Source organism: Nicotiana attenuata, unplaced genomic scaffold, assembly GCF_001879085.1.
Source record: "Nicotiana attenuata strain UT unplaced genomic scaffold, NIATTr2, whole genome shotgun sequence".
Classification (NCBI taxonomy): Eukaryota; Viridiplantae; Streptophyta; class Magnoliopsida; order Solanales; family Solanaceae; genus Nicotiana; species Nicotiana attenuata.
The window spans coordinates 570,764-584,960 of NW_017670431.1; the positions used below are offsets into that span (position 1 = coordinate 570,764).

Here is a 14,197-nt window from a genome sequence, read left to right on the forward strand (position 1 = left end):
AAGGCCAAACAATGAGTCACCATCTCATGCTTATGATGGCCAATACTATTCTCCAAATATGGCTTTCGGTTCGGCTCCATACATCAGACTCTACAGTACGAGTCACTAGTGGAAAATGAAAAGCCTGCCACGACGGTTGAGCCAAATGAGATGGCCAGGAAAATGAAGTCTTGAACAGAATATAAAGAACATACAGGGACTAGGTGGTCACAAAAATGCTTCATTTAGTGATCTATGCATGTTCCCTCACATCCATTTGCCACGAGGGCTCAAGACCCCAAAATTTGAGAAATATGATGGACACGGCGACCCTATCTCCCACTTGAAAAGGTACTGCAACCAGCTGAGGGGTGCAGGAGGAAAGGAAGAGCTGTTGATGGCTTACTTTGGGGAAAGGCTTGTGAGGGTAGCTTCCGAATGGTTCACTGACCAAGACATCTCTCATTGGCATGTTTGGGATGACATGGCCCAGGCTTTCGTCAAACAATTTCAGTACAACATTAATATTGCGCCAGATCGTAATTCCTTGTCCAATATGAAGAAAAAGCCGACCAAAAGTTTTAGGGAGTATGCCATCAAGTGGAGGGAGCAAGAGGCTAGAGTTAAGCCACCCATGGATAACCACGAGTTGATCACTGTTTTTCTGGAGGCTCAAGAGCCTGATTACTTTCAGAACATGATGTCCGCGATGGGTAGACCTTTTGAAGAAGCAATCAAAATAGGAGAGATGGTCGAAAATGGCCTCAAGACTGGCAGAATTGTAAGTCAAGCTGCTCTCAAAGCCACCACCCAAGCTATCCAAAATGGGTCAGGAGGTTTGGCAAATAGCAAGAAAAGAGATGAAGGGTCCATGATGGCTTCGGGATCCAGGGAAGTTCAAAGAGGGGCATCGCACCCTTATGTGCAAGTTCAGCAGGGGCAATCTAGCTACCCTCAACATTACTATCCCCCGCCAATTCCTCAATACTCTGTGGGCCCACCATAATATACAGTGTTCACTGCTCAATCATATGCTCGGCCTCCCAATCAGCAGGTACGGGCACCAGCTCCAAGGCCCCCCCGACCTCAACAGCAAAATTTCCGGGCACCTTACAACGCTCGTCCCAGGCAGGATTATGGTCGAGAGCAGAGGCTAGCAGAAAAATTCACTCTATTGGCCGAATCATACTCTAGTCTATTCCAGAAACTGAAGCAAATGGGCGTGATTGGACCTATCGCTCCCCACCATATGCATCCTGATTCACATGGATTTCAAGCAAATGCTAGATATGCATATCATTCAGGTGCCCCGGGGTATAGCACTGATGACTGTTGGACTTTGAAAAGAGCCATAGAGAGACTCATTTCTGAAAAATTGATTGTGGTGAAAAATGGCGAGGACCCTCCTAATGTGACAAACAACCTGTTGCCAACACACAATGATGTTCATTTTGTGAGAATGATTGGCCGAGATCAATAATACAAGCCGGTCGGTCAAGCGAAAATGACAGTGGGAGCAATTCAAGAAGGAACAAGTTTGGAAGTAAGTCCAAGACGAGATGTGCCGTTGATTGTGAAAGGCGCCCCAAACTCAGAAAAGGTAACTCTATGTGTGCCTAAGGTATCAAGGTTGGAGGTTCGCTCCAATGTTCCAAGCCCAAGGTTGTATGTCCTTGGAGGCCACCCCAATACAAAGCAGAATCAAGGTGGTACGAGTGGCATAACAAAGCCGATCATAATCAAACCTGCCGTGCAACCCCCTGCGACAAACACAAAAACCGCTCCTTGGAACTACAACAAAACTGTGATGACCTACAAAGGCAAGTAAATCATAGAGGAAGTGGGGGAAACTGGAGGTTTGACTCGATCGGGGAGATGTTACTCTCCAGAAGAGTTGAGGAAGGCCAAGCAAATCAGAGAAGGTCAATTGCCAATAAAGAAACCAGTCACTGAAGCAGAGGCGGAAGAGTTTTTGAAAAAGATGAAAGTTCAGGATTACTCAATCATTGACCAGCTAAGAAAGACTCCTGCCCAAATCTCTCTACTATCTCTGCTCATACATTCCAAAGAGCATGCCCGTGTACTAATCAAGGTCCTGAACGAGGCACATATCTGAGAGGAAACCACAGTGAATCAGTTAGAGAAAATAGCCAACAGATATTTTGAGGTGAACATAATCTCCTTTACTGATGATGAACTTCCCGAGGAGGGAGCCGGGCACAATAGGGCTTTGAACTTGATGGTCAAATATGAGGGGCATTATGTAAAGCGAGTCATGGTTGATGGAGGCTCAAGTGTAGCTGTATACCCTCTCTCTACCTTGCAAAGCATAAAGATCAATACAGACAGAATCCGACCCAACAACTTTCGCATCCGGTCTTTTGATGGCTCAGCAAGAGATACCATTGGGGAGATCAACCTCACCATGACGATTGGGCCGGTTGAATTTGAGATTGTCTTCCAAGTAGTGCACATGGCCACTTCTTATAACTTTCTTCTTGGAAGGCCATGGATCCATATGGCCCGAGCTGTGCTATCCACCTTGCATCAAATGCTCAAATTTGAACATGACAGGCAAGAAATTATCGTTCATGGGGAAGACGAGTCTTCCATTTATAAAGACCCGTTAATCCCCTGCATTGAGGCCAAGGAAGGGTCTGAGTCCATTGTCTATCAGGCTTTTAAAGTGGTTGCTATGGAACATGTCGAGGAAGGAAAGCCCATTCTGAATCCTCGTCTTTCCTCTACATCTGTAATGGTGGCTGCAGTTATGATGAGACAAGGTTATGAACCAGGAAAAGGCTTGGGGCATCATTGCAAGGAATTTTGGAGCCTTTTACCTCTTAAAGCACTTTAATTGTGAAATGAGCACTAAAAGAAGTACGAAGGGACTAAATGTGGGGTGGATTTTGAGTGGAACCAATGAAAGAAAGAAGAGTGCACTTATTTGTAAAATAATGCACCACTAGCAGAAATTGAAAAAGAAAAAAAAATGAAAAAGAAAAATAGAGATGAATAAATTGTTGTCTTGTTCTTGATAGTGGGTATGAATTAATGTAGTGCTTAAAGAAGAAGGGAGCATTTTTGGGGTGATATTATTTGTAAAATTGAATGTGGTGTTGAAGAATTTGCTTGAAGTTGATTATGTGATGTGTTAAAGTGCTTAGGAGGGTTAGTCACTATTCCTAAATATATCCTACTCGTACCTTAGCCCACATTACAACCATGAAAAAGTCCCAATTGATTTAGATCGAGCGAGCCTACATTAGTAGAGATTTACATTAAGGGCAAGCCTATGGTACCAATTACATGCATGTGACTTCTTTTGTGAGGGTGAGCGATTTTCTTTGATATATGTGAGCATGAGATTCGAATGTGTGGAATGATTTTACTTTCTTTGCTTTGGTTGTGAGGGCACATGGTTTCACGAAGGATAGATAACATTATTAGACTTCTCTAGGATGTTGGGTGTTCAAGTCATGAGTGCATTGTGATATTGAGTCGGTTTTTGAGACTAGGATTGTTGTGAGCATATTGTCTTTGTTTGAATATTTTTGAAGAATGACATAAGTAAAGGGAAGTGTATGATGATTGCATATGCTAGAGTTTAATTGTTGTTATCAACCATAATCATTGGTGTAGTGTGCTTCGAATATGTTAAGTTCTCATAGATAGAGTAAATTTTTGGTTGACTCGAGGACGAGCAACGTTTAAGTGTGGGGTAGTGATGTTTGGCTATAATATATTTTTAATGCATTACTTACCTTATATTTTGGTGCTTTAACGCTAAATTGTAATATAATCGTGCTTCATTGAGTTTATTTTATGTGTAGGTACTTTGAAGATGGAATTTTGGAACAAAATGCACAAAACAATTGGAGAAGATGTAATTATTGAAGTATTCAAAAAGATTATTATTTTGGTTTACTCACTGGAGGGATAAAGGGATCACTAATGTTGTAATATGGTAGAGATAAGATATGAAAAATGAGAAAATAACAAAAAGAATCAAGGGAGAACTTACCTGGAAGAGCAGCACCTTTGGTTTTGATATTAAGAAGCTTAGAATATTGCATCAAGCTTTGATTATTTGAAATTATATAAAGCAGCACATGAAATGAGCCTTACGTGGAAGAGTGAAAAGTTTCAGTTCGCAAGGCTTTGCCTAACGCGAGAATGTCCGTCGCGAGGCGTCCAGATTTGGGCGCATTAACCATCGCGAGACGTGACGGGATTTCCGATGGAGATTTCTCCCAATTATTCTTGGACTTGGTTATTTCGTTTAGGCTTTTTCCTACACTTATAAATAGTCCTTAAACCCAATTTTTACACAACTTTTGACGAGAGGAGGACGTTTTTGAGAGGAAAACACAAGCACAGAGCCGTCGTGCAGGCCGGGTTTCATCTTTTCTTCCACCAAACTTAGTATATTTTATGTTTCTTTGTATGATTTGTTATTTTGCTACCATGTCTATGTGGAGCTAAACCTCACGTTGTAGGATTGTGGTCCTTTCATGACTATTGTTATTCGGATATTGATTTTGATTGCTTAGTTTATCATATTGGTTTATTTATTTAATCCTGCACTTAATTATTTGATTGCTTGATCACCAATTGAATACTATCCACGAATCTAGAGTTGAACTCGAAAGTGGGAATTCTAGATTGCATATAGGATTGAGTAGAGCAAGTTCTTGAACCTGGGCATCGGGGAACGGATTCGCAATTAGGATAGACATATACCTAATTGCCTTGCTTGGTTGAAATACAGGAATTATAAATGCGTTCTTGTTGATTCTAACTCCATAGACATATAGGCGTTAGGTTAGCTTGAATAGGCGATTAAGAACTCGACAGATTCTTATGAGCAATATTAACACTGTCAACCAATAAACTAGATAAATTAATTAGACAATTTAATTGAAGAATACAATAGGAATGTTAGATAGCCCATAACCCTAGATCGTTTTCATTATATTGATATCATAAAAATCTGTTCTTCCTCTGTTTAAAGTTCGTTATTTATATTCTTTATTTAATTAGTTTAGAATCAATTACTTCTAGGTTTAATTCTTGTTTAGATAATCAGGATAGTCTAATTTAGTTAATGGTTAATCACAAGTCCTCGTGGGATCGACATCCGACTTTTAGTCACTTTATCACTTGACGACCGCATATACTTGCGTGTGCGCTTGGCCGCAACATTAATCAAGGTACATAGCATATCTACTACTCAAGGAGTTAAAAGGGCAGCCCGGTGCACTAAGCTCCCGCTATGCGTGGGGTTCGGGGAAGGGCTGGACCATAGGGGTTTATTGTACGCACCCTTACCCTGCATTTCTGCAAGAAGCTGTTTCCACGGTTCAGACCCGTGATCTCCTGGTCACATGAAGCAACTTTATCAGTTACGCCAAGATCCCCTTTGACCAGGTACTACTCAAGGAGTTGCTTTACAAAAAAATAAAAAATAAAAAAAAATCGATCGATGTGTCATGGATGGCCATCTTCCAGCATTTCTAGTTAGCTCCCCAACTCATGAATGCTTTTCCTCACTGAAATTTGGTTCAGCTGGTTTCTGAAGCAGTAGAGGTAATGTGGGAGATAATTTGGCCCCAGTTGTATGGTTGCGTCGCAAGGCACGTAGCGCATTAGCTGCAAACCTTGATGCATAAATGGTAGCTCCAAGACTTGGTGCATTTGTGCTCTCTTTTGCTAATGCAGCCTGCAATCTATCTTCTTCCTCTCTTAAAGATTTCTCAAGCTTGTTTCTGCAGTGTCGACGCCATGCTACTTGTATAAAGCATGCACCCCATGTCCTCCATTGCTGTGAGTAAAACCTGAAATAATCAAGTATACAAGTGTTAATGGCTTCCTCCAAAACTTATACACCAGTAACTTATGTCTGGTTAATTTCACAGGTGATCACTCAACTTTCAACATAGCGTATCAAAGTCATAAAATTTAACTTTTGTAATAGAACAATAGCTCAACTATTGTTATATGTTATAGAAGATAAAATGTATACCAAAAGAAATGCTATATTTAGTCGCGAGAAACTCAAGTAGGCTTATAGTCATATCAGCAACTCATGTTACATACTATCTACGTAGTACCAGTTACAAAAAACTCATTTTTCTGATCCAACCTAATATATATTATGTCTTTTGTTATGTGGCATATTGTGGTTTTTATTTTTTGTTTTTTAGTTGGTCGGAAAACAAGCTATTATTTTGTTAAGTAGCGCCACATGGATGTTATGTAAGTAAGTTGTTGAAGTGACAACTTGTGTTTTCAACCAGATTTAGCATTTTCTAGCCTTTTTCCTTAATTTTCCATCAGATATAGGCAAAATTGAGTTATTTCTCTTACAAAAATTAGTTTTATGACTTTGGTACAATAAGCTAAAAGTTGGATAACCATATGTGAATTAACCACCAAACTTATACCAGTAACTTATGCATCATGCTTTTGAGCATGTTTATTTGCTGGTGTTGTTGCTTGCTGTTACTCTTTTTTGTCTATCTTTTTTGAACCGAGGGTCTTCAGGAAACAACCCATGGGCGAAGCCACCTATAGCAAAGGGTAGTCAACTGACCCCCCTTCGCCGAAATATTACGAAAAATTGCACTGTGTATATAAGTAAAATATTGATTTTAGATGTATAAAACCTATATTGAACACCCTTTGTCGGAATTTTTTTTCTACTTCTTTCAAGTTTGAACACCCTTAAAAATATTTCTGGCTTCGCCACTGAAACAACCCCTCTACCTTCTTCTTCAGGTAAAGGTAAGGTCTGCGTATATTTTACCCTCCCTGACCTCACTAGTGGGATTACATTGGGTTGTTGTTGTTGTCGTTGTTGTATTAAGCAAACAGAGTAGGATTGAAGCATGTTATGAAATGGAACAAGGCTTAAACAACATACCTGAAACTATGTTGAAGCTGTTTGCTATGAAGACGTCGAAACTGTGAGGCGACGAATTTGAGATCATCAGCAGTGAGAGCAAAAGCTTCTATATCAGTTTCAGCTTGAACTGTTCTAGTTGAAATAGGAAGACTAGAGGAAGTATGAGGATCTAAAGCCCAAGTAAGAAGCTCCTCTCCACAGAAATCACCAGCTTTTAGTGATACAGAGTTGAAAAAACCAGTTCTTCCACCATTTGTTGTCATAGTTAATAGAGTACCTCTCATTAGAAAGAGCATTTCATCTACTGGATCGCCTTCTCGGATTATGAAACTCTTCTCTGTGTATAGTGCTGGTTTAAGTCGATCACACATTGCATCTAGTAATTGTTCATCCATTTTCTCAAACATTGGAACCTGCATTACCAAACCAATGCAAAATTTAGAGGAAAAACAAAAAAAAAACACTTTTTGTTTATATATATTACAAGACTTGTTGTGGTCGAAGGGGAGTCTTGGAGCAACGGTTAAGTTGTCCCCGTGTGACTTATAGGTCACGCGTTAGCAGTGGAAGCGGCCACTAATGCTTGCGTTAGGGTAGGCTGTCTACATCACACCCCTTGGGGTGCGACCCTTCGTCGGACCTGCGTGAACACGGGATGCCTTGCTCACCGGGCTGCCCTTTAAGACTTGTTGTGATTCCCTACTAGTTTGAGCTTGATGTATAGTTCATTGATTGATTGAAAATACTTAATGTTGTTCAATAAGGTTTCATTGAGATTTAATACTTTCATTATTCCATTTTATGCGACATTCTTTTCTTTTTTAGTCTGTTTCAAAAGAAGGACGAGACATTTCTATGTTTAGAAACTCTTTAACTTGAAACTTTCCATTTTACCTTAATGATACACTCTTATGGTCCCAGACTCCACTTGTGAATTTTACTGTGTTTGTTGTTGTTGTTGATATATACTTTTATGGCCATAGAAATGTTGTGGCATATTTACGGCTACAAATTCTAAGGGTACTTATGATATGTGCCAATAGTATGTTATTTTCTTGTTAAAAACAACACAAATAGCTATGAAAAATTCAAGTAAAGTTGGACAGGCAAAATTATATACTTACTCTTTTGACCAAAGACCAACAGAGATGGCGCTTTAAATCTCTTCTCAAATCTCTAGGAAGATTATGAATAAGTAAATCTTCCTCAACACCTCTGGTTTCTTGCCATTTGTATTGTTCATGTCGTCTAATACGCGCTCTCAGATTATCAGGAAGCATCCGATGAGACATCCATTGCTCTGCGTCTCGCCTTCTCACTCTCATCTCTTCTACTCTAACCGTGATAGATTGCAAATATTTCTGTATCAAACAACAAACGCAAATAAATCACCTGAACTTAGTTCTAAAATGTCAAAGTTGTCATCTTTAAGTGGTCTCAGTTTTATCTAGGTTGAGGAATTGCACTAGGGAATAAATTTTTCAGAGACATATTTCACAACATTTGTGGCGACTAAATGTCTCGCCACAAAAAGTCGTCAGTGAAAAGGTGAATACATATATAGATTTTTCATAGGTCGCTTTTCGGGAAGGCGACATATATCACAACATTCAAGTGCATAGATAGTGCTGCTGTTTAGAGATTAGCCAGTATTTTTGTTTTATCATGAAATTAAACTAAAAATCTTAACATCAAGACAATTCAGAACAAAAATGTCCTAAAAAATTGAACTGAAAAACTGAAATTCAGGACATACTGGCTAATTCCTAAATAGCAGCCCTCTAGAGTGGCTACCTGGTATCATTTCTACGCAATAGAAAATCGTCTGAAAAAATGATTATGAGGGTGTTTGGCTAAGCTTATAAGCTGGTCAAACTGGCTTATAAGCACTTTTTGACTTATCTACGCGTTTGGTAAAATTAAAAGTGCTTATAAGTTAAGTGCTTATAAGCCAAAAATAAGCCAAAAGCCATAAGTTGGTCTCCCCCAACTTATCAAATTTCAGCTTATAAGCACTTTAGGTTTGACCAAAATAGTTACTATTCTATCCCTAAAATACTTCTTTTTAGAACAAAACTCTTCGTATACCCAATTCTTCAGCTGCTTATTATTAATTTCAGCACTTTTATCCAAACACGTAACTGCTTATTTTTTAAATCAGTTTCAGCACTTAAAAGTGCTTTTCAGCACCTAATGCTTATCAGCTACTCTAAATCAGCTAAGCCAAACGGGCTCTATATAATTTTTCGTAGGTCAAAAGCACATATTTGTGGCGACTAAATTCGTAGGTCGCCACTTAGAAAAGCGACATATATTACAACATTTTGTGCAGGCTAGTTTTGTCGCAACAAAAAGTCACCACTGAAAATTTTATTTCCTGTGGTGTGGGAATTTGAAAATAAGAGTAGTTGAAGGCAGATTTGTTGTAAATGAAAATGCATAACAAAATAAATGGTCATATGTAATTCAAAATTTCAATCTAAACAGATTCATTTGTTCAAGATTGTATAATAAAGTGTAACTGTGCTAACCTGCATATTGCCAATAAGCAAGGAAAACAAGATTAGCCCAATAATTGAAATGAAGATAGCAAAGAGAATCTCCCCAACAAATGTGCTTGTCTTAAGGTTTTGGCCAAGAGAACTGAAAATACAAGAATATTCAAAATGTCATTAATAATTGAATTGATGTAAGCAAAACTAAGTTCAAATAAATGTATGGTAACAAGAAAATGTGAACAAACCTTAAGTTTCTCAGTCCCCACCAAAAGCAATAGAAGAGTTTGGACCAAAATTTTTGCTTTTCTACTATCCGAAACTGAAGAGCATCAAGAAATATACCAAAATCAAAGTCATTTGGATCTTTTATATCTTCTGATTTCAGGAGAGGACATGAAGAATTTAGAAGCAAAGCGTTTCCGTTTCTGTTTCCTCCACAATATAAGTAGTCTGAAGAACATGACTCAATCTTCTTACATGCGTCGCGCCAACATGTATCTTGGCGTTCGACTGAGATCAAGTACCAGAAGGCTCCGACTACCTGAGACAACACGTTTGCATCCATTAAAACGAACTTTTGTTCAAGAATGAAATCTTATTTGAACTGTCCATATCTAGTTTATCCTTCAGAACCATATCACATTCGCGATCTGATGAAATATATCTTGTATACCTTGCAGTGTAAATAATATTTATATTATCAGTGTAATTTAACGTGTTGTACAGTCAGACCTTTCTATAACAACATCTCCATATAACAATCATTCACTATAAAAGCCAAGTTTTTCTTGGAACAGAATATTATGTTATGTTATAAAGTATATCCTCTATAACAGCACTTCACTATAGCAACCAAAAGTTATCGAAACAAACGAGACTGTTATAGAGATGTTTGACTGTATTAGGTTGCTGGAGGTTATTAATTCCACTCTTTTATGTGATGTTGATTAATTGATTGGTTGAATAGTAACTTACATTACTGGCTAACATGTAGAGGAAAAGGTTAAAAGCAGCTCCACCCCATGCTGTTTCTGTAAATAAGCCTGCAGTTCTTGTTACTTCTTTGTACAATGGATAAATTCTAAAAATTCTTGGAACATATTGGACAAAAATGACAATCTTCAATATTTCTTTCGTCGCCAGAGAAATTGGGCTATTCACACTTGGACTGATAATCAATATCACAATCTGCAACAAAAATAAGGTTAACTTGTTAATATCAAGGCAGCAGCCCAGTGCACTAAACTCCTGCTATGCGCAGGATCTGGGGAAGGGTCGGACCATAAGGGTCTATTGTATGCAGCCTTATCCTGCATTTCTGCAAGAGGCTGTTTCCACGGCTCGAACCCGTGACCTCCTGGTCGCACGGCAGCAACTTTGTTAATATCATAGTCTCTTAAGTTACGAGAATGTTAAAAATACAAGTTTTTGAGGACACAAACCTGTGGAAGTGGAAGGACTGCTAAAATATCAACAATGAAATAAGATTTCAAATATCTCTTGGCTATAGCAGACGAATCTTCAATCAACTCACCCCTTCCAAATACTCGAGAAGAAGGAGCGATAAAACCAGTACGAAATTGCAAGACTATATGAAAGATATAGAAAAGATCAGTGCTCGAACGTAGAACACAAGCAGTGATCTTTAACGTCGTGTCCAAATCAAGGCACTTGTTTTTGTTATCAATGACAGGTATGTAGAAGAATAGTGGATCCAATGACACTGCAATTGTACAAATCAATACAAATATTTTGTTCCATTGCTGAAGAAATCGCCCCTGAGGATCAAGAATCTGTTTCTTTGATGAGATAGATTGATCTTTTGTTGGCTTATCGGTTAGAGGATGGACGCGTATTGATTTTCTCCAACTACTAATTCTTTCAGAACCACTCTCAAATCTTCTTCTAATGTTACTCATCAACAAACTAAATGATGGTTTTCTGATATGAAATGGCCTGTTATTTGGAGAATTTTGATGCTCAGAGTTGAAGGATGACTGTTCTGACTGCCAGTCCTCAAACCTATAATATTTAAAGCAGGAAAAATATTAATGAAACATTAGGAGAGCCATTGAGAAATGCAATATTTACATCTAAAAAAGACAGTTCGGCGCACTAAGCTCTGGCTATACACAAAGTCTTTAAAAGGACTAGACTAGTTTCATTGCATTTCTGTACAAGGCTATTTCTATTGTTTAAACATGTTACCTATTTGAAGGGGAGCCTCGGAGCAACAGTAAAGTTGTCTCTGTGTGACCTATAGGTCACGAGTTCGAGCAGTGGAAGCAGCCACTAATGCTTGCATTAGGGTAGACTATACATCACACCCTCTGGTGTGCAGCCCTTCCCCGGACCCTGCGTGAACGCGGGATGTTTTGTGCACCGGACTGCCCTGCCCAAACATGTGACCTATTAGTCACAGGGCGATCAGTCTTGCCGTTGCGCCAAGACTCTCCTTCATAGTTTATTAACAAGCCAAAAAAGCAAAAGTAAACATAAAATTATTGCACATTACTTGGTATAGGAGGCTGATTGAACTAACCTTACATACTTATCTTGCTTGAGATTCATCATATTAAGCTTCAACTCTACACTGATGCTCAGAATTTCAGCTTCTCTGTTATAACAAAATGGTCAACAAGAGCTTCCTTCCTTCCTTTTTCTCTAGTCTCCTAGCATAAAGCTCATTCTTTACTGCAAGATAATAGGAACTAGCTTACATTAATAACAAAAACAAATACTCCATAAAAGAATCAAAAAGAAAAAAGAAAGTTCAAATGAGATTTGAATGGTGAAAGTCAATAGTCAAAGTTTGAAGCTGTAAGCAGCGGCGACTTCATCTGAACCTAGTAATTTCAATGCGAAGCATCGATATATCTATATATATCTATGTGAAAATCTACTAATATTTACATAGTAAGTAACCTTAAAAGTCGAACTCATCAAGTTTACAGTTCAATCTTTTCTACCATAAAATCAAGAAGCCGTCGTGTTTCATGCAACATGAACTTGAGAATTCAGAACTGATATTAAAGAAGTAAAACCGAAACTAGATAAATATATCAAACAGACAGATTAAATTAAATAAACAACCATAGTTTTAGCATAGTCCAACTGCTAAAGTTGCAGCCCAATTAGGAAACTGGAACTAAAAGAGAAACTTACACTTACAGAAAAGAGAGAGTGAAGAGAAAATTAAGTTGCCACTTTAGAACAAGTATACATAAGTGTGTGTTTTCTTTGTTTGAGAAAGTTCCTGGAGATTGCCATGTTAATGAAAAGGAAGACTTGGTCTTTATCCAGAAGAAGAGAAAAACAATATAGGAAGACTTGGGAGGAGAGAATAGTCATAAGTCAACAACGAGCTACAACAAAAGTATTTATAACTTTTTTTAAAGAAATTTCCCTGCATGCATGGTTGGTGGGTGCCATGAAAACTATAGACCAACTATTCTCATTATTAGATATATATTTATTTACTAAGTTTCTTTAATTAAAATTTAAAAAATATGATTTACGAACCGAAGGGAGCCTTGAAGTAACTGGTAAAGTTGTTGCCGTGTGACCAGGAGGTCAAGGGTTCGAACCGTGTGACCGCGTACATTAGACCCTTGTGGTCTACCCCTTCTCAGGACCCCACCCATAATGGGATCTTAGTACACCGGGCTTCCCTTTATGGTTTACTGATGAAGTAGAGTTGAAAGAGGCTATAGCAAATCACCTGGATTAAAATTAGGGAAAAGGTCCACATTTGTCCTTAAACTTTATGAACTGATCAAATTTGCCTTCACATTAAATATACCTGTGCCGCTATAAGGTTGGTCCAAATATGCTACGCATGATTTTTTTTAAAAAGGAAAATGATCGAATTTGCCTTTGAACTATGCGAGCTAAATGGTCCACATTTGCCCCTTATTCTTGTCTCATTTTAATTTTATTTGTAAATTTAGACATAGAATTTTTAAGTTATTTGAAATAAAATTTATAAATTTAAAAATTATGTTAAAAGTAATAGTACAAGTTATAATAAATACAAAATTAAAATATGTAAAAAAACATATAAGAAAATTACGGTGTAAGCAGTAAAATCGGAGGGTCCAATTTTCTATCGTTGCGACGGCTCGTAAGCATATTTCACAGGTTCAAGATTATGGTCGAGGTTCGCCCTCGAGGGCTATCGACGCTCAATCTCGGGGCAGTGCAGACCAACGGTAGTGATGAAAAAGTGGGAGTTCCCAAGGCACATAACCAGAGCTGACAAAGTCTGGTGGGCTAAGTTCAAACCTGAATCATAGCGTCGGCTAGCTGTCTCATCTCCATATCTTTGTAATAAAGTATTTGTACTATGTTGAGGGTTTCCCCTCATATAAGGGGGTCCTTGCTACTTTGAAAAGGCGGTTGCTTCATACTAAATACACAAGAACATTCTTTGCTCTCTAACATATTCTGTTGAGTTCATTGCTTCATTTATTGCTTACATTCATTGTGTTCTATTTATTGTTCTTCATTTATTGTTTATTATTGGCTATAAAGAGCCGTCATTGATCTTATTACAACCGTTAGTCGCCCATCGACTACCCTCGATAGCTCCCAGCCGAGCATCCGACTCGACCTCGAGGCCCCGAATAAACAATCTCGAGGCCCCGATTGACAGTGATTCGGTTTGGTTAATATCTCGTTTTTAAGCTCTTATCTCGCTTCTAAGTCTTCCACATAGCATCAACTGCTTAACAACTAGCACAAAAATAGATCCACGTAATTTTTAGAACTTCACTAAATCAAATTTAATTGTTATTACCATTTTCACGGTAAA

General features: G+C 38.3%; 1 protein-coding gene across 1 annotated transcript; it reads right to left on the reverse strand.

Moving 5' to 3' along the window:
* Positions 1-5,108: 5,108 nt before the first annotated feature.
* LOC109239295 (cyclic nucleotide-gated ion channel 1-like) lies at positions 5,109-12,713 on the reverse strand. The gene is made up of 9 exons (XM_019405836.1): positions 12,550-12,713; positions 11,927-12,078; positions 10,827-11,406; positions 10,360-10,572; positions 9,630-9,925; positions 9,418-9,529; positions 8,011-8,247; positions 6,905-7,299; positions 5,109-5,816 (listed from the first exon to the last, which is right to left on the reverse strand). The coding sequence occupies exons 2-9, from the start codon at positions 11,956-11,958 to the stop codon at positions 5,513-5,515; spliced, it is 2,169 nt and encodes a 722-aa protein (XP_019261381.1). The 5' UTR covers positions 11,959-12,078; positions 12,550-12,713; the 3' UTR covers positions 5,109-5,512.
* Positions 12,714-14,197: the final 1,484 nt, after the last annotated feature.